At 41.8% G+C, this 19,219-nt stretch overlaps 1 protein-coding gene across 2 annotated transcripts in view; it reads left to right on the top strand.

The window, feature by feature from the left end:
• Positions 1-951: 951 nt before the first annotated feature.
• ccdc13 (coiled-coil domain containing 13) overlaps positions 952-19,219 on the top strand; it is a 39,733-nt gene continuing 21,465 nt past the window's right edge. Inside the window, exons 1-7 of one of the 2 annotated variants that reach the window (XM_055663518.1) lie at positions 952-1,929; positions 8,683-8,831; positions 10,010-10,152; positions 12,034-12,132; positions 12,975-13,091; positions 13,650-13,754; positions 17,396-17,566. In XM_055663518.1, the coding sequence (XP_055519493.1) occupies positions 1,646-1,929; positions 8,683-8,831; positions 10,010-10,152; positions 12,034-12,132; positions 12,975-13,091; positions 13,650-13,754; positions 17,396-17,566 (1,068 nt within the window). In that variant the 5' untranslated portion in view covers positions 952-1,645. The remainder of the gene's footprint in view (positions 1,930-8,682; positions 8,832-10,009; positions 10,153-12,033; positions 12,133-12,974; positions 13,092-13,649; positions 13,755-17,395; positions 17,567-19,219) is intronic. The other variant, XM_055663524.1, reaches the window with a different exon arrangement.

The following is a 19,219-nucleotide window of genomic DNA, read 5'->3' as shown; positions in this document are numbered from 1 at the left end:
GTGGTGTTGCCCCTCTCGAAATGAGCGTAAAAGGAGTTCAGGTCATCAGCTAGGGAGGTGCCGGCACTTGCGGATGAGGGAGGGGTGCTCCGGTAGTTGGTTACAGTCCGTAGCCCTTGCCACAGGCTTCTGGTGTCCTGCTGCTCCATCTGTAACTCCATCTTGTCTCTGTACCTTCTCTTTGCGTCCTTCACCGCCCTTTGCAGTCGGTACGACTGCCTTGTAGACGTCCATGTTTCCTGATGCCAGGCCCGAGTTGTAGGCAGCGGTGCAAGCATTCCCCTGTCTCCTCCCCTTCCCAGCTCTCCCTCAGCCCTCGGGCTCCTCCTCCTCCTTTTTCCTTTCTTCTCCCCCCATCAGTCTGTAGAAGGGTTTTGGCCTGAAATGTTGCCTGTTTCTACGCTACATAGATGCTGCTGCACCCGCTGAGTTTCTCCAGCATTTTTGTGTACATTCCCTCTCTCTCTATCCCTACCCCATCCAAGTCGCACTAGCTTCTCATTTTCACCCTACAAATAGCTTACAATCGCATGTTTCCTTTATCATCGTCACTTTTTTGCATATATATCATTAATTGTTCTTTATCTCTCCACATCACCGTCTCTCGTTTCCCTTATCCCAACCAGTCGGAAGGGTTTCGACCCGAAACGTCACCCATTCCTTCTCTCCAGAGATGCTGCCTGCCCGCTGAGTTACTCCAGCTTCGGTTCTAGTGTAATAAGTAGCATCAAATTGCAGGTCTGGTTTAATGAGTCTAGGCTCAATCAGCACCGCTCTAGTAAGTAGTTTATTATAAAAAGGTATTATTGTCTCAACATAACCAATTTCCGAAGCAGTCATTGCTGTCATTATCGTGGTATTACATATATCATCAATTTCCAAACTCTTAGAAATAGATACTGGGAATTCAATCTGAATTTTTGCACAACTAATCTTCTATGTTGCATGTTTAAGGAATAAAATATTTAAACATATTGTTTTTAAGGCATTTTCCAGTATTCGGTATCTACTACAAACAAATATATGCTAGAGAGTAATTTTACAAATGATCGGAGACAGGAGGTAAAACTGATGAGAACGAGAAGTGGGTGTGTTGGAGACAGACGTGTATGAATAAAGTCTCTACTGTTGCCGATGCATAAACTAGGCGAAACTCTGAGCATTGTGTCAAATCTCCGCTGAAAATAAAAATTCCTAGAGTTGCTATTGGGAAAGAGAAAATGAGAATGTAGAGGCATTTGCACCAATAGCATGTTCAAGCACCAAGTTTGCTTGTTATATGCATTTTCCCAGTAGATGGCATTTGACAGCCACTACAAACTTATCTTGGGTAATTAGGGGAATGCAGCGAAAAAGTTAAAATCTCACTTATGTGGCAAAGTGATATTCCAGCTATTTCACTGCACACGTACCCGAGTAGCAAAGGGAATGCACTCAAAAAGTTGAAATCTCACTCTGGTAAATCAAAAAATGTTTTTTTTTAAGCTGCAAGAGTGAGATCATTGGGTTGCAAAAACATTGTTTTAAATAATAATTTTATTGTGGGAATGCTGGATTGTACCTGAGAGAGAATCCCAGAACAGCCCGGGCTTGTGGTCACCGCCGGCCCGGGCCCGGGCGCTGCGTCTCCCCGGCTACCGTTGCTATGATACGGCGGCCTGCGGCCCAGGGAACAAGCCTCACGCCAGGCCCGTCCCCCGGGGTTAGTGTGAGGATGGAGGGAGACGTGGACGCGGACGAAGAGGTGACCCGGGGCCTGAGGCAGCAGTTCCAAGCCCTGCAGGAGCAGCAGCAGAGGAGGCTGGAGAAGATGCTGGCCGCCAAGAAGGAGCAGGCTGCCAGCCAAGCTGCACCTGACCGCCAGGATCACGATGACTTGAAGCTGCATCTGGTGGCGCCCCAGCCGGCCAGCATCCACGTTGCTACCAGGTAGTTACACTCATGGTGGATGCAGCTTGCTTCTTGTGAGATTCAAAAAATCACAAATGCTCTTGAGACAAATTCAGACAAAGAAGTGTTTTTATTAATTTCATATTCTGCAGAATAGGTGCCTCTAGGGGACCTCAGAGGTCCCCTAGAGGCACCTATTCTGCAGAATATGAAATTAATAAAAACACTTCTTTGTCTGAATTTGTCTCAAGAGCATTTGTGATTTTTGAATCTCACACTTCTCCTCTTCTCCTCCCCTCTTCCCCAACTCCTCCTTCCGTCCCCACCAATTCCCTTCCCACTCTGCCCTAACCCCATTCCTCCATCCCAATGCCCCTCCCTGACTTACATTATCCCGCTCCCTCCATTGCCCCCAATCCCATCACACAGTTTCCTCCCCCTGCACCTCCTTATGTCCCCCTCATCATACACCTGATTCCTCTCTTCCTGTTCTCCCAATTCCCATCTCGCCATCCTCTCAGTTCCACCCCAACATCCTCCTGATATCCCCCGCCCCCCCCCCCACATACATTTCCACATTTCCTCTCTTTCCATGCTCCTGATTCCTCCTCTCTCTATCCTCCCGTTCTGCCCTCTCCCATTTTCCCCATCATCTCGATGGCCCTATCTCCCACTGTAGCTTGGAGCACACGGAGGAACCCCCGCGGTCACAGGGAGAAGGTGCAAACTCTACACAGACAGTACCCGAGGTCAGGATCGAACCCGGGTCTCTGGTGCTATGAAGTAGAAGTCTTGAGTCTAATTGCCAGATAAGAACATAAAACGCAGTTTGATACCTCCTTTGTAATGTTGCTCTTTCATGAAGTTTTTATTATTTGTGACTTTCAGCAATCTCCCTTGCCTGTCAGTTGGATGGGGAAGTTCCCTTGGTGCCTTTTCAATGAAGCATAAAGGCATTTGTGCTGTTCTCTTGGCTGATACTTGACTTATATTAACAGCTTTCGGTTATACATAGGAACTTCACGAGGAAATGTCAAACAAAAATTGGCACATTTGTAATGACAATATAGTTTACAAATGGTGTGATCAAACAGGCATACTTTAAGTTGCCACTAAAAGAAGGAAAGAATCGCTCGGATAAACCACAAAATATTCCCTGATTATTGTCTTATTCTGTTTTCTGGCATATTATCACTGATATTTTAATAAAACTAAAACCGCCATTGCCTGTGAAGGACTTTGGGGTGTCGAAGTGTGGAAGATGTATATGTATTTGTTATAATCATTTGTGGTATTTCTATTAGATAGGCAGTGGTTTAAAATTAAAATTCCACCTGTCTCCAATTATTCACATAAACTAAAAAAATAGTGAGTAAATGGGTGATTTCAAACTTTGAGTATTAAGCTTTGCTGGTGGGGATCACAAAATTAATGAAGTGAAAATTGATCAGGTAGTCTTTTATTGCACACCAGGACAACTTCGATATACAAGCAACTGCAGATGCTCGTGTACAAAAAAAACGACACAATGAACTGGAATAACTCTGCGGGACAGGCAGCATCTCTGGGGAAAGTGGATATGTGATGTTTGAAGAAGGGTCCCGAACCCAAAGCATTACCAATCTATGTTCTCTGGAGATGCTGTCTGACACGCTGGGTTGCTCCAGCAATCTATCTTTTTTGATGTCAACATTGACAGATTCTATGTAATGAAACTGCATTTCGCTATTTTCTTTAGACGGTCCTGTATAACGTACATGGAGCGCTACCTGGTGGACATATAGAGACATTACAATTCCTAAAAATATTTTTTTTTAGAGATGCATTGAATTGAATTGAATTGAATTTCCTTTATTGTCATTCAGACCTTACGGTCTGAACGAAATTTCGTGCCTGACTATCATACATACATGATCTAAACAACACTAGCTCTATGTTATCCACCCATTCCTCAATCACCTCCTCACACGTGGTGGAGGCAAAAATTTAGCAGCAAAACAGGCCTTTGGCCCAACAAGTCCAAGGACTATTATCATCTATTCCAGCTCTAAACCCCATTTCTCATCAACTCTTACACATGTGGAGCAATTGTTTTTACAAAGGCCAATTAACCCACAAACCGGCACGTCTTAGGATGTGGGAGGAAACCGAAGCACCTGAGTGAAACCCACGTGGTCACAGGGAGAACGTGCAAACTCCACACGGACAGCACTTGAGATCAGGATCAAACTCGGGTTTCGAGAGCTGTGATGCAGAGGCTCTACCAGCTGCAGCACTGTGCCGTCCATGTTGAAATATTTATAAAAGCAAAATATATTCAAGGGATTCGAGTAGTTCAGGCCCTAAGAATGAACCCTTCTTTAATCATAACCATTTCCAGTTGTGATAGAGACCAGATTTGGAAGAATTAGTTTTGTTGCGCTTTCCATTGAAGATGTTTCACCTGTTCCAAGTTTACAGCATTCCTGAATTTAAACTTTCAGATTACTACCATTAGCTGTACTTTGCTGTACGAAGGTCTGAAGACGGGTCTTGACCCAAAACATCACCCATTCCTTCTCTCCAGAGATGCTGCCTGTTCCGCTGAGTTACTCCAGCATTTTGTGTCTATCTTCGGTTTAAACCAGCATCTGCATTTCCTAACTCCCAAACTTCTCACTTTAGCTTATTCACATTTTCTTAAGTGTTCCCATCGATTTGCTTGAAAGCTCCATGAATCCCTTCCTACCAACCTTCCTGAATCATTGTGTGCTGTATGTCGTCTCCCATTCTCATATTTCGAAAATTGCTTAACACTCACAGTCTTAAATTGTTTGTACAATGCAAGGAAGGCGATGGCTTGAGGCCCGCTGCAGACTGGGATCGAGAACCGCTCATAAGAACTAGAGCGCGGACAGGACTTTGAAAATGGCACCAAAACATGGCGCCTCTTGCATGCGGGGTCAATAGACTATTTCTGTAACTTTGTTGATTCTGTTCCATTCTGTTTGTAGTTTGTTTGGTTGTTTGTTGGTTGGTCTTTTTGCACAAAGTCCGCGAGCATTGCCACTTTTCATTTCACTGCACATCTCGTATGTGTATGTGACTAATAAACTTGACTTGACTTGACTTGTTAATGGAGTATGGCAATACTCTACTGGACCATATGTAAGAAACAAATTTCACTGTGGGTTTGCACCATTGAACATTGAACTGTGCTTTGAAATCCATATAACCATTACATGAATGCCTTGCCTTCTCCCTCATACTCTTTGTAGCCTTGATATTTTACATTTACTATGTTTTTTGAAGCTTTATTCCTTCCCCTTTGCATTTTTTATAATTTATTTCTATAGTGAAAATCATTATAGATTCTGTTTCTATTAAGGCTTTTGGATCTTAGTTATCCAATGTTTTAATTTTAAAATGTTCTTCGTTGTTTTCATCTCTTGGTGGTCTCACCCTTCCCTATCTATGTAATCACCTCCCATCTTAAAAATCTCCAGAAAATTCTGTACTTTTCCAGTCTGACTTATGTCAATGAATACAATGGAACTCACATCTTAAGCTGCCAAATCATCACAATCTTGAGTTCCAGACGTCACCCATCTTGCCTTTGATCTTTATCTTTGCCTTACATTCCATCTCTTTAACCTTGTTTCAGTTAAAGGATGACTCAAATATGTCCTTTGAGGCTTGCCACTTTTTAAAAAATATTCATTAACACTTCTCTGAACCACCTTGGGATGTTTCTGTTTTGCTTGATAAGTAGCTCAATTACTACATAGTCAGTTTGATGGCCTCGTTAGATTTGGGATACTTCTTCAGTCCAAAGAAAGTGTTTAGTATTATTTGAAGTTCTTTTTTAGATTAGAGGAGGATTCTGACCCAAAATGTCATCTGTCCAGTTTCCTCCGCAGTTGCCTGACCTGCTGGTTCCTCCAACAATTTGTTTTTTGCTCACTATCAAATAAAATAGTTTTGATGTTTTACTAGAGAGTGATTATAAAGAAGAAGAACATGAAAGATCAATGGCACTATTCTGAAGATGAGTAGAGAAGCTCTGTGTCTGGTCCAAAAAAAATCTTGGAAGAAGAAATAGTTATTATCAATACAGTGTTAGGTAGATTGTGCAGACATAATTTGGCAATGTAGTCAGAATATTCCACATATTGGAAAAGTAGCTTAGGTATGGTCTCAAATCTTTCCCCAGGTGGGTTTCATTTCAATTTTTAATCCTTCCTTATTTAGCTCTCATACCAGAAATGTATTAATATTCAAGACAAATTCAATTGACCTGTGCAATAATTTCTATAGCAATAAAAAATAAGATGATTGTGAGCAGTACAGCATGATTTGGAGCACAGTGGATGTTTAGTTTAGTTTAGAGATACAGCGCAGAAACGGGGCTTTCGGCCCACTGAGTCTGCGCCGACCAGCGATCCCCGTACACTAACACTAACCTATGCCCAAGGGACAATTTACTATTTTTACCAAAGCCAATTAACCTACATCCTACAAGTCTTTGGAATGGGGGAGGAAACCGGAGCACCTGGGAATAACACACGTGGTCACGGGGAGAATGTACAAACTCCAAATAGTCAGCACCCATAGGCAGATTGAACCCGGCTCTCTGGCGCTGTCAGGAAGGAACGCTGTCTGAAGAAGGGTCTCGACCCGAAACGTTACCCATTGCTTCTCTCCAGAGATGTTGCCTGTCCCACTGAGTTACTCCAGCATTTTGTGTCTACCTTCGATTTAAACCAACATCTGCAGTTCTTTCCTACACACTCTACTGCTGTGCCACCGTGCTGCCCCTGTTTGCAGAGAAGATGTGGGGAAAGGAAATCTCGTGATTCCTGTAATGATCAGAGCCTATGTGTGAGAAAAAAAACGTGGCTTTATATATAGCAGCTTTAAGACTGCAACGTCCAGGTTCAGAAATAGCTACTTCCCCACAGCCATCGGTCTATTAAACTCAACTGAAACAAATCTCTGAACATTAATAGACCATTATCTGTTTATTTGCACTTGATCTGCTTATTTATTGATGTGTGTATATATTTATATAATGGTATATGGACACACTGATATGTTCTGTATTCATGCCTACTATATTCTGTTGTGCTGAAGCAAAGCAATAATTTAATTGTCCTATCTGGGACACATGACAATATACTCTCTTGACTTGACTTGACTTGAGATGTCTCAAAGCACTTAACAGTTACCTTTGGTAGTGTGATGGAAGTTATACATTTCTATCTACACAGTTAAAATTTCCAAGTAAGTTGATTGACAAATGTGTGTACAATGAGGAACTCGCAACTGGGCCTGCTTTTACTCTTCCAGTTCTTTCTTGGGTGACCTCTGACCTTTCATTCTCCCTAATCTTGAGTTTATCCAAAACTCTGCTGCCACCATCCTTGCCCAATGTTCAAAACCGTCTCTTTGTACAAGGGTTTGTTATCTATCCTAATGCTTCCGCCAGTACACTATCATAGTCTGTCTGATTTTGCACCTGTGAAACATCTAGTATGTTTCACTACATTAAAGAATGTATAAATTGTACAATTTCTTGTTGCATTACATTTCACTTTGGTATATTGAACTCATATAACCATATAACAATTACAGCACGGAAACAGGCCATCTCAGCCCTACAAGTCCATTCCGAACACTTATTTTCCCCTAGTCCCATCTACCTGCACTCAGACCATAACCCTCCATTCCTTTCCCATCCATATACCTATCCAATTTATTTTTAAATGATAAAATCGAACCTGCCTCCACCACTTCCACTGGAAGCTCATTCCACACAGCTACCACTTTCTGAGTAAAGAAGTTCCCCCTCATGTTACCCCTAAACTTCTGTCTTTAAAGACCTCTATCAAGTCCCCCCTTAACCTTCTGCGCTCCAGAGAATAAAGACCTAACTTGTTCAACCTTTCTCTGTAACTTAGTTGCTGAAACCCAGGCAACATTCTAGTAAATCTCCTCTGTACTCTCTCTATTTTGTTGACATCCTTCCTATAATTGGGCAACCAAAATTGTACACCATACTCCAGAATTGGTCTCACCAATGCCTTGTACAATTTTAACATTGCATCCCATGAACTCATTCATTTACTCAAAATAAATCTGCATTGAACAGTGCATGTTAGTTTAAAAGGAGCAAGTTCAGCATTTGTACAAGAACAGTGGCATGCAGAAATACTAGCCCATAGATCTTGAAGAGACAAATAGGACAGGATCGTTGTCTCAGGAGAATATGAGAAGGCTACTGGGAGTGATAATCACAGATTAGGAAACATCATGTATCATAAAACTATGTAGAATACAAAGTGTTGGAGCAACGCAGTGGATCAGGAAGCATCTCTGGTGGATATGGATAGGTGATGTTTCAGACCAGGACTCTTTTTCAGACTGAAGAAGGATCCCCATGTGAAACATCATGTATCCACATCCTCCAGAGATATTGCCTGACCTGGTGAGTTGCTGCAGTACTTTATGTTCTATGTAATATTCCAGCATCTGCAGTTCTTTGTGTTTATATTTTACAGGCACATATATCAGTTTGTCCAATTAATAGGTACAGAGGAGAACTAAATAAGCTAAAACTCCACACTTATTAGAAGTGTAGGTTAATTTGGTGCAGCGATGCATAACACAGTGGTTCTGGCAGCATTTGTGGAAATAACTGGGTTGTTTGATTGTGGCAATAAAAAGGGTTTGAGTTGATACAGGATCTTTTCCTGTCTTGCCATTGTTTCTGTGTTTGTAGTGTGCAATGGTGTGAATCCCTGAATTTTCTAGCTTGTTGGAAAATGAGAACGAACAGCTGCAGGAACAGATCCTGGAACTGAGGAATGAGAACGGCCGGCTCTACAAACTCCTCAGTGAGAGGGATTACGAAGTCAAATACCTGAAGAAAAAAAGGGAAGAAGAACGACTTGCCCTGGCAGGTAAATAGAATGGCAGGCAGCTTTCTAGTATGTGAGTCACTCTGATTCCAGTAGGTACTGTTGGAGCCTCCCTCCAAAATAATGCCTGTATCGAACAGTGCAAGTTGGTGTAAAAGAACAAAGTTTGTCTGGAAGATTTTGGCACAAGAGTAGCGCCAAGCAGACATGATAGCCCATAGATTTTGGAGGGAATTGACTTGAGGAGACAAATAGGAGAGGGTCATTCCCCAATTTGCATTCCCACCCTGAGGGTTTGTATGATTGTGTGCATGCGTGGTGAGAAGGGGCGAGCTGATTGTGCATTTTATTAAACAATTAATAGCAGGGATAGATGCTCGAATCAGGCAGATGGTCAATGGTTCATCTTTGTCAAATTTAACATTTTGGCAAGACTCACAGCAGGCTTTGTCAGAGCATTAGTTAAAAGAGTTATGAAAATAATAATCTAAATTGGCATGTGTCGCAATCTGTGTGTTTTTTTAATGTATTTATTCTAATGTTAGAGGGACATTGTTTTTCCCTCTGACCTCTTATTCTATGTTCAAGGGCGGCACAGTGGGGCAGCAGGAGAGCTGCTGCCTTACAGTGCCAGAGACCCAAGTTCAATCCTGACTACGGGTGCTGTCTGTATGGAGCTTGTACATTCTCCCTGAGACCGCATGGGTTTTCTCCGGGTGCTCCGGTTGCCTCCCATATCCCAAGGATGTTCAGGTTTGTAAGTTAATTGGCTTCTGTAATATATAAATTGGTTCTAGTGTGCAGGATAGTGCTAGTGTATGGGTTGATCGCCGGTCGGCGTGGACTCGGTGGGCCGAAGGACCTGTTTCCATGCTGTATCTTGAAACTAAATTAAAGTAAACTAAATGAAGTGCAGCATAATATGTTCGTGAGAATTTCCAGGAAAAGGAAAAGTATACAATATTTCAGTTCTTCCTGGGTGGGGAGTACTGTACTGTCAGAATCGTTTAGAGGTGTTTAGACAGACGTCTGAAGGGAAGATGGTTGCGGAGATGGGATTAGTTAAATTGGCATCATGGTTGGCGGAGGCTTGATGGGCCAAAGGGTCTGTTCTTGTGCTGTACTGTTCTATCTTCTATATTCTTTGCTGCCGATGAAATAAATATCACCTACATAGGCTCTTTAAATCATCGCATTTACCAACCTGTGTTACATTGCAGAGACTGTTGGCATGACAAGCGATGTAGCTGCAAGCAAAATGGTCGAGTTGTCAAAGAGGAACCGTGAGCTGACTGTGGAGAACGAAAGCCATAAATCAAAGGTCAAGCAACTGAGCAACAAACTGCATGAGCTGGAAAAGGAGGTGCTGTTGCAATCCAGTTGTAGATATTTGGGGTGCAGTTGAGAGTTTACAAATGTCACAACAAATATGTTCCATCTTTCATCCTCTGGTATCAATAATTCAATGATATTTTATTGTCACATGCACCGAGGTACAGTGAAATTCTTTGTTTTGCATACAATCTGGTAAAATCATACCATATATAAGCACAGTCATAGATGAGTACAAAAGTGCAAGATTGTAATGTAAGAATAGTAGGCAATACACAAAGAGTCCATGTTGCCAGCGCCAATCTCTGCCCAATCCTTTGCAAGAAACATAATGTTATTATTTTCAGCAAAGGCACCTCTGAAATGAGTTAGCAAATAAGTTGTTTTTTTTAGTTGTCGAAAAAGAAATTACCTTCATAACCATAGTTAGAGTACTTCAAGATTAAATGCATTGTTTGAAAAAAAAAATCTGGATGTGTACATCTTCTCTAAATAATTTTGGCATGAAATTTCCCAGGGAGATTGTAAGATTAGACCAAGGTTGCAGCACTCCAGCATAGTGTAGAGGATTAACCTTGACCATAAGGGGATCCAGATGTTAGTGGGACTGTCCTGTGACAGTGGGCAGGAAACCATTGTTTTAATTCAGGAAATCTTGTAGGATATGGGGCGGCACAGCAGTGCAGCGGTAGAGTTGCTACCTTGTAGCGCCAGAACCCTGGGTTCATCCTGACTATGGGTGCTTCTGTAAATTGTCCTTAGTGTTCAGTGTAGAATTAGTGCACAAGATTGGTGGTCATCATGGAGTCGGTGGGCTGAAGGGCCTGTTCCCAGGCTTATCCTTAAACTAAACTAAACTAAACTAAACTGTGCTGTCTGACTCCATGACCCTGTGGATTTCTAGTTGCTTCAATTGGAGATTTCAATGTAGTTTGATAGATTTACATTCCTATAAAGTAAGCAGTCAACCAAAAGTGGAAAACTTGTGCTAATAACATTGTTTACACCTGGAGTGATTAAAGCATACTTTTAGAAGAACAATAAATATAACAACTTGGATCTGGCACTGCATCCAGCTAGTGAAAGATTTATGAGAATAAGTTTTCTAGCACCTCAAGAGTCAAGAGTGTTTTATTGTCATATGTCCCAGATAGAACAATGAAATTCTTACTTGCTGCAGCACAACAGAATATGTAAACATAATACACTGTAAACATTATAATAAACAAGAGGAAAAAAATGTTCAGTGTGTGTATATGTACATACTCACAAGTACACACACGCGCGCACAAATAAATATACGCACCCATGTGTACACACAAAAAACAAACAATAGTTGTGCAATAATAATAATAATAATAATAATAATAATAAGAAGAAGAAGAATTGTCTATTGCTGTTCAGAGCTTATTTGAGGTTGTAGTATTTAATAGCCTGGTGGCAGTAGGGAAGAAGCTGTTCCTGAACCTGGACATTACAGTTTTCAGGCTCCTGTTCCTTCTTCCCGATGGCAGGGGTGAAATGAGTGTGTGGCCAGGATGGTGTGGGTCTCTGATGATGCTGGCTGCATTTTTGAGGCAGCGACTCCGATAAATCCCATCAATGGTGGGGAGGTCAGATCCGGTGATGGACTGGGCAGTGTTCACAACTCGGTGAATGTAGGGTATACGACAATGTACTATAATCTCTTCAAGTCAAGCCAAATCAAGTTGAGTTTATTGTCATATGCACAGGTATGGTTAGGTACATGCATCACAGGCACATGGACTTAGACAATACACACAAACATAAATTATACATAAAATACACATAAATACCATGAGAAGGAATGGAGCATTGTGACCTACTGTGAACTTTAAGTTGATGGCTTCATCATTCTGATACCTCCATAATGTAATGTATGTTTTTGTAGCTTCAAACGTATCTAACGGGCAACCAAACACTCAGTGTCAATGAAGCATCTGGACAAACCAACAAGAAGTCATCTCCCAAGATACAGAATGAATCGTTGGTCAGTAGAAAGAATGAACTGTAACCCCCTTCCGTTTCTCTCAGTATTGTCTGTCTTTGTGTTATTTTTGTGCTTTCTGTTTACTTCTCTATTTCCTTCATGCATCTTTGTATCTTCAGTTATCTGACTCTCTCTTATTTTTTTATTTTTCCCATAATGCTCCTTTTCCTTTCCCTTTATTTCCAGAGGCCCTTTGCTCAGTTTGGAGTTACTTGTTAGCATCCTGTTCTAAATACTTTTCCCTTGTGTTTATCCTTTGAGGCATCTTTTTCTATTATATGACAGTTATCTCCAAAAAAAGGTTAGGCCTCCTTTTAGTTGTATCGATGCTACTCCACTTACTGTGTGAACTTGCTCAGCGGTAATTCAACCCAATTTATTTTCTGACAGAGTTTGGCAGCCACCATGTTCAAATTACAAAGAGTGGTGGAACAGATGCAGCCCAGGACAAAGTTGTCTTCTCTGTTCCTCTCCTTGATTTCCTCTTTTCCTTATGTCTCCTAAATCAATATTTCAAGCTATTTATTTTCACATGATTCTTAGCAATCTTTTCCATTAACAGGCAGCGCCTGTGGAAGTATGAGGTAGCCTTGTACTGATTTAATTCATGGTCACCATCAGGAAACATTACCTGTTATCTCTCTACAGATGCTACCTGACTGGCTGAGAATTTACAGCATTTTCTGCTTCATTTCAGATTTCTATTGTCTACAATATTTTGTTCTGTGTTAAGTATCTTTGTACCCTATTATGAAGTACACATTTAAAATTATCTTAATCAATTGTTTCTTTTGTTTTTTTCCCCGTAACTTATGTTTGCACTCTGATTATTGTTGTCCTAGTTTGACAGTATTGACGTGAAAACTCTTCAAGATAAACTTTCAGCAGTTAACCTTAAGCTGGTTGAATCCCGGAACCAAATGCTGAGTGTTAAACAAGAGCTGAAAGTGGCACACAAGGTACTCACTAACTAGTCTAAAGCTAGTAAAATTTAATGTAAATACAATAGCAACTGGCTGGACCACGCCACCCTCTTCCCACAAACAAACTATTAGTGGACTTAATGTTACACAAAATTGAACATAAAGGGGTCATAGATCAGAAGGCAAAGGAGCAGAATTAGGCAATTCAGCCCATCAAGTGTGGGTTGAGTAAATATTAATATAATGACTTGCCTCATGGAAGATGTGGACTACTGGTTTCACACCAGGTCTAATATTGTTATTCATTGTTTAAGTGGAAAATCAGGTGGGTTGCAAAACTTGATCCCTTCATTTCTCTGTCAGTGTGGTGGGGATGCAATCAATTATTTCTGTTTAAGCTAAGATTAGCTCCATTATATCAGGGGATAATTCTGTGCAAAGCTGATGAGGGTGCTACTTTGCCAGAGGTGGTAGATGTTGATGAGCCTTGCAGAGATATGTGCAGGAATGCAGCTTTCACAGAAGACAGCAACTAGGACTCAGATAATTTTGATGTTTTCTTTAAGAACTGAAGATTTTTAAAACTTTTTCCAGATTTTGAGTAATGAAGTGGGTGACGAAGTGAACATACAACATTTGCTGAATAACAAGGGCTCTTGGCGTGGCCGAGCCCAGCAGATCCTCACCTTGCAGAAGAAGGTATTGGTATTAGTTTATTATGTTCATGTGCACCGAGATACAGTGATTAGTTTAGTTTAAGATGCAGCATGGAAACGGCCCACCGAGTCCATGCCGTCCAATGATCACTTGTATTATCCTAGTTCTAACCTACACACCAGGGATAATTAACAAAAGCCGATCAATTGACAACCCAGCACATCTTTGGAATGTGAGAGGAAACCAGATCACCCGGAGAATACCTATGTGGTCACAGTAAGTAAGTAAGTAAGAAAGTAAGTATATTGGCTATGTATTCACATACAAGGAATTTGCCTTGGTGCTCCGCCCACAAGTAACAACATGACATACAGTGACAATTATGAATGACTCAGAAAACACTAAACATTAATAATAATAAAACAGTAATGATCACGGGGAGATCATACATACCTGCAGAAAGCACCTGTAGGATTGAACTGGTTACTCGTGATAATTCCGGTATTTATATCCCTTAGTCCGTTCAGTGAAAACACCGACTAGAATACTTTAAATCATCCATTATTTCACCATGGTGACCAGTGTAGCGGCAGATTTTTCAGATCTTTCAGGAAATTAACTCCCTAGCCACTAATTGGGTGAGAGGGGATAAGGGGAATATCTTCGGTACGCATGCAAGCTGCCTCAGAGACTTTCAGAGCTTCTACTTTCATAAAGCTTCAGCACACAGTCTTTTAATGAATATTTTCTTTATTGTAGATATAAAACAGTAAGATACATCCAAGGTTTTCCGACTTGTTCCAGCAATCTTCTTCGAACTCCAGCGCATTGCTTCAGATACTAGAAAACTCCTCGTGTCTCCTTCTTCACATGAGGCTTGACATGCTTGACATGCTTGACATGGTCGAAGGATAAACCTTCTCCCTCTCCTGTCCAAAACGAATCACCAACTAAACTACCACGCAAGCAGTTAAGCTGCATAAACACGCCCCAAGACACGTCATAAAATCCCACCCACATTATAACGGGCAGTCTAAAATTTAAAGGAACATGCCATCCACAATGACATGCAAAACAGGCCAAATGGCCACTACAACCAGGTTTCTCTGTACTGCCCTGGGAAGCTCTCCCATTGGGTCACGGAGAAACACATGTGCTCAAACAAAGGAATTAGCATATATTTATGGTTGATACAGTGGGAGGTAACTTACAAAGGGTGGTGATTCTAGAGCAATAACTACAGTACTACATGGTGGGGACAATCTTTCTATCCAATTACAATCATAAACAGCATAATACATCTTAGCCAATTACAATAGCATTAAACATCACATAAGCATCACATGTTTTCCAGGAAATATTATGACACAGCAAGGATAATGAAACTTTACTAAATGATGTAAAAATAAAGAAATTAAAACTTAACTCGGAATACTTAAACCTTAGTCCTAAAGTATCCCCAATTCTACATATACTCACACGGATTGAGCGGAGATGTTCAGTGAAACGACCGCCGAGCCTGAGCTTGGTCTCGCTGATGTAGAGAACTTGACACCTGGAACAGCGGATGCAGTAGATGATGTTGGAAGAAGTGCAAGTGAACCTCTGCCTCACCATACAAACAAGGGGGACTCTGTCCTTGTTACGAATAGGGGGGGAGGGGGGTGGAGTGGGAGCAGAGCTGTGGGATATAGAGGAGACCGTAGTGAGATCCTAATCTATAGTGGAACCCTTGTTCCGTAAAGAATCTATCTCTGATGCCCTAGTGTGGAACACCTCATCCTGGGCACAGATGCGGCGTAGACGGAGGAATTGGGAGTATGGGATAGAGTCTTTACAAGAGGATCTCACCGTTTCCATCGCAGGTTGCTACTGACCGACATCTACTACAAACCCATTGACACACATAGCTATCTGGACCACACTCCTTCCCACCCTGCTTCCTGTAAAGACTCTACCCCCTACTCCCAATTCCTCCATCTACGCCGTATCTGCGCCCAGGATGAGGTGTTCCACACTAGGGTATCAGAGATGTCCTCATTCTTTAGGGAATGGGGGTTCCCCTCTTCATTATAGATGAGGCTCTCACAAGGGTCTCCTCTATATCCCGCAACTCCGCTCTTACTCCCCCTCCCCCTATTCGTAACAAGGACAGAGTCCCCCTTGACCTCACCTTCCTCCCCATCATCCATTGTCAGAGTGAGGCCCAGCACAAATTGGAGGAACTGCGCCTCATATTTCGCTTGGGTAGTTTATACCCCAGCGGTATGAACAATGACATCTCTAATTTCAGATATTCCTTGCTTTCTCCCTCCTTCCCTTCCCCCTTCCCAGCTCTCCCTACAAGTCCTACTGTCTCCGCCCACTTTCTATCTTTTTCCCGCCCCCCCCCCGACATCAGTCTGAAGAAGGGTCTCGACCCGAAACGTCACCTATTCCTTCTCTCCATAGATGCTGCCTCAACTGCTGAGTTACTCCTGCTGTTTTTCTCTACTGATTCTTCTCATCTTCACATCCTCCATATGCTCAGTGTTCAGTCCTCAATGTGCTGTGTTGAATACCCTGCTCATCTCCACAACCTTTGAAGGAGCTCTATAAACCCATATCTATCAGCTGTTTGTTGAGTATATCTTTGTCAAATCTTGTAAACAGAAACCTGAGCACTCATGGGTCTATCTTTAGTGATTGTTTACCTGTCATCCCATTTGGATTTGAGCTGGGCTCTAATTATTAGCATAAACAGGAATCCATACATTGTAAACAGGCTACTTTAGGACTTGTGACTGAAGCTCTGGGCTACCAGTCTTCCAGTCACGTGGTCCAACTATAACAGCAGTCCTGATAATACTCAGGATACTGTCCACAGATAGTTAATCCAGGTCCAAAACACAAAAAGCTGGATTAATTCAGGGGGTCAGGCAGCGTCTCTGGAGGACATGGATAGGCGATGTTTCTGGCCGGGACCCTTCTGACTCGAAACGTCACCTATCCCAATCCTCCTTAGATGATGCCTGATGCGCTGAGTTACTCCAGCATTTTGTGTTTTGCTCAAGATTTCAGCATCTATAGTTCCTTGTTTCTCCAAATTACAAATCCTCTCAGTTTTAGGCCTCTAGCCTCTCTCAGCCCTTTCCTCAAATCTCGAACCATTCATAGTTTGTTGCAACTGTCTGGCTTGCTTCATCATTTCAGAGGGCATTGTTATAGAAATGCAACACATATAAGTCAGAATGAGTAGGAACAGCAAGTTTCCTTAGAGAACAGGATGCATTTTCCTGATAATGACGTGGTATTACATGGTTGTCATTACTGATTCTAGATTTGTTTTTTCATGATTAAATATTCCCTGGCTGTTGGGAATTTATATAATTTATATCTCTGAATCTTTGGGACAAACCTCTGGATTAATAGTTTAGTAACACGAGCACAATGCTTCATTCCTCTTTTTATCAATGCTGCATAGAAACTGGAAACACAAGGAACTGCAGATTTTGGTTAAAAAAAAAAGACATGAAATGCTTGAGTAACTCAGCGGGTCAGGCAGCATCTCTGGAGAACATGGATGGGAGATTTTCAGCCAACTATCCATGTTTTCTGCATAGAAACTAGTGTTTTTAAGAATTATGAAAAGTAGAGATGACATATTCTAATTATATCTAACTAATGATTTTCTGTTTAAGTAGATTAGAGATTTGGAAAGTCAAATCGGGTCAAATATGCATAAGGAGCAATCATCTGAACCTAGTGTTGAAGAGGAAATGCTGGGTTCTTCTGGTATCCGACGTCTCTCGAACCAGGAGAAAAATGTTGCGCACATTCGGGCAATGGAGAGAGAAAGAAAGGAAGCTTTTGAGGTAAGACCTTAAGGGGAAGGATTAGATGCAGATATAAAGAATAAAAACATTTTGGTAAAGGAAAATAAAGCTTCTTTGTGGCTGTTTGATGATCATTGCATTAACTTAAAAGTAACCCTTCTTATATGATTTCCCCCCTTTTTCCAGCCTCTCTTTCCCCTGTCCCACAGTGGTGTGCACCAAGCTCCCACTATCCTGCCCCCCTTTTCCCTCCCACCCCTCCATCCCCTTCCATCTATATCCCCTCCTCTGGATTTATAATTCACTCCTCTCTCCTAATCTGACACCTTCTATCTCCCTTTCATCTCTAGCTTTTGTCCGCACATCTGCAATCAAACCGCTCTCTCCACCTGTCATTTACCAGGCTTTGCCCCACTCCCAAGATAGACACAAAAAGCTGGAGTAATTCAGCGGAACAGGCAGCATCTCTGGAGATAAGGAATGGGTGGCGTTTCGGGTCGAGACCCTTCTTCAGACTTGATAGAGTTTGTCCCACTCCCATCTCTTTTCTAGCTTTCACCCCCCACTACAATCAGTCTGAAGAAGGGTCCCGAACCAAAACATTGACTATCCAGTTCCTCCAGAAATCCTGCCTGATCCTCTGAGTTACTCCAACACTTTGATTTTGTTTGTAAACCAACATTTGCAGTTCTTTGTATAAGTTCTAACTGGGCAATATATTGCTGTCATATGGTCTAAGTTCTGAAATTCATTTAACCCACTAGAGATGTCTTTCACCCGAGTGACTGTAGCAATTAAAGAAGGCTACTTACATTCACCTTCTCAAGAGTAGAAACAGGGAATGCAGTTGCTGTTTTTATCCCATACTTAACTTTGATCCTCACAATCCCTCTCATCCGTGTGGAGAGAGAAGGGCCACCAATGACCACCATTGTTAATTCATGCAGCAGGCAACCTATGTCCCAAAATAACAAATAAATAAGTACCAGTGTTCTGTTTTATCTGAGTTAGTCTAGGTTGAGTTGTAAATGAACAGATGCAATTCACAAAAGAAGACACAGTGTTAGAGTATCTCAGCGGGTCAGACCGCATCTCTGGCGAACATGGCTAGGTGGCATTGTAAATAAGCGCCTAAAGCTTACCCCTCTTAGTCTAGTTCAGTCAAACACGGAGTCAAGCACAGGACCACTAAACTTTATTTTTTGAACAAACAACGAATCCCCTATACAATACCTAAACCACCGTGGGTTCGATCCTTGTCTCTGCCTGTCCAAGCTCTTCAGCCTCGTGCATGCAGACACCTTCGAAAGGTCACGCAGTCCCAAGCGCCCTTCCAGAAGATCGACAACGAACCTCGTGGGGGCTACCTTTTATAGGTCATCGATCCCTGCGGGGCCAAACTACATGGGGGTAGCGCTCCTACAAGCCAGTCACACATATCGATTACATTAAAGTGTTATTGACAGTTCCCCAACCCAATTACAAAGAGTCCCATTACAATGTTTCTATAGAATCTTCTAGAAAGAAGTCAATTAAGCAAATAACGCAACATTCTCCCGAGTAACGTAGACAATTCAAACAAGGCTGCACACTTCAGCCAACAGCATCACAAACACTTTGCAACATTATTAACAGTATTTACAATCCCTTTGCAGCCAGCCAATCATGGCAGTGCATCTGCAACACCTTTGA

This window comes from Leucoraja erinacea, chromosome 2 (assembly GCF_028641065.1).
Source record: "Leucoraja erinacea ecotype New England chromosome 2, Leri_hhj_1, whole genome shotgun sequence".
NCBI classification, from domain to species: Eukaryota; Metazoa; Chordata; class Chondrichthyes; order Rajiformes; family Rajidae; genus Leucoraja; species Leucoraja erinaceus.
The sequence above is the reverse complement of the archived record's forward strand: the minus strand, read 5'-3'. Positions and strand labels throughout refer to the sequence as shown.